Raw genomic sequence first — 1519 nt, 5'->3', positions numbered from 1 at the left:
AGTCCTCCCGCCGCTGGTTCGTGGCGGCAGGCTGCTGGCTGATGGCTTGCCTGGTGGCCCCAGGCGCTCTGCGCGTTGCTGCTGCTGCTGCTGCAGTTGCTGCTGCTGCTGCTGCTCCTGCTCCTGTACATTCTGTTTTATCTGAGGGCCCCCTAGGCACAGGCGGCCTATCAATCGGCGCCCGAAACAGCAGCAGCAGCAGCAGCAGCAGCAAAAGCAGCAGCAGCAGCAGCAGAAGCGGCAGCAGCAGCCGCAGCATGCCTCGGACAGCAACAAACGCAGCAGCAGCAGCAAGTGCAGCAGCTGCTGCTGCTCTTGCTGCTGTTGCAACCGGCAGCCTTAATCTAAACCAAGAGGATTCCATAGCAGCAGCAGCAGCAGCAGCAAATGTTTTATCTCGGCGGAGAGAGGGGCTGCTGAAGGCCTTGGGTGTTGCTGCAGCACCAGCAGCAGCAGCAGCAGCAGCAGCAGCAGATAGCTGCTTCAGACCCAGTAGCAGCAGCCGTGCTGCTGCTGCTGATACCGCCTGGGTGCGGAGATGGGCTACTAGCCATCTGCAGCAGCAAGTGCAGCAGCAACAGCAGCAGCAGCAGCAGCAACAGCAGCAGCAGCAGCAGCAAGTGCAGCAGCATTTGGTAGAGCCGCAGCAGCAGCAGCAGCAGCAGCAGCAGCTGAAGCAACGGGTTTCGTTTGCTGCTGGCTTGCTGCCGCGCCGTCTATCAACAAGTTTGTTCGGGTGTATATACAGGAGACCTGTTGCTGCTGCTTTTGCTGCTGCTGCAGCAGCAACTGCAGCAGCAACACAAAATAAACAGCTGCTGCCGCTGGGGCCCCTCTGGGCGCGAAGGCTGCAGCAGCAGAACCTACAGATGAGGCGAATCGTAAGCAGCAGCAGCAGCAGCAGCAGCAGCAACACAAATAATAAATAAATTAATAAATAATAATATATAATAAATAATATTAAATAAATAAATAAAATAGTAATAGCAAGGAGGCTTATTGCGGTGTATATACAGCTAATATATAGCCTAGTTAACACCTAAACACGCATGCAACAGCAGCAGCAGCAGCAGCAACAGCAGCAGCAGCAGCAACAGCAGCAGCACCAAGTGCAGCATCAGCAGCAAATCCAGCAGTACAATATAATAAAGAACTAAACCAAAGACACCGCAATTTGTATTATACATATATCTCTTTTGCTGCTGCTGTTCTTGCTGCTGCTGTTCTTGCTGCTGCTGCTGCTCTTGCTGCTACTGCTGCTGCTGCTGCTGCTGCTGCAGGATGCTGGCGGTGGCGGGGACTGTTTGTTTTTATCTGTTGCTCTGGCGCTGCGGCTGATTGGGCGAAGAGAAAACGCGCAGCAGCTGAGAGATATAGCAGCAAGAAAAGCAGCAGGCTTGGAGACAATAGGAGGAGATACCAGTACGCTTGTCTTTGTCTTTGTCTTTGTCTTTTTATTTTTTTTATTTTTTTATTTTTTTTTTTATTTTTTTTTGTTTTTTTTGTTGAGGGAGAAAGA

At 51.9% G+C, this 1519-nt stretch overlaps 1 protein-coding gene across 1 annotated transcript; it reads left to right on the top strand.

The window, feature by feature from the left end:
• Window positions 1-41: 41 nt before the first annotated feature.
• On the top strand, window positions 42-929 carry EMH_0048720 (uncharacterized protein; the record flags this gene model as incomplete). The annotated part of the gene is made up of 1 exon (XM_013496442.1): window positions 42-929. One exon carries the CDS (start codon window positions 42-44, stop codon window positions 927-929), a length of 888 nt encoding a protein of 295 aa, XP_013351896.1.
• Between the last annotated feature and the right edge of the window lie 590 nt (window positions 930-1519).

This window comes from Eimeria mitis, genomic scaffold (genome assembly GCF_000499745.2).
Source record: "Eimeria mitis Houghton genomic scaffold, Emh_scaff2107, whole genome shotgun sequence".
NCBI classification, from domain to species: domain Eukaryota; phylum Apicomplexa; class Conoidasida; order Eucoccidiorida; family Eimeriidae; genus Eimeria; species Eimeria mitis.
Note: the sequence above shows the minus strand (reverse complement) of the source record. Positions and strands in the feature narration are given on the sequence as shown.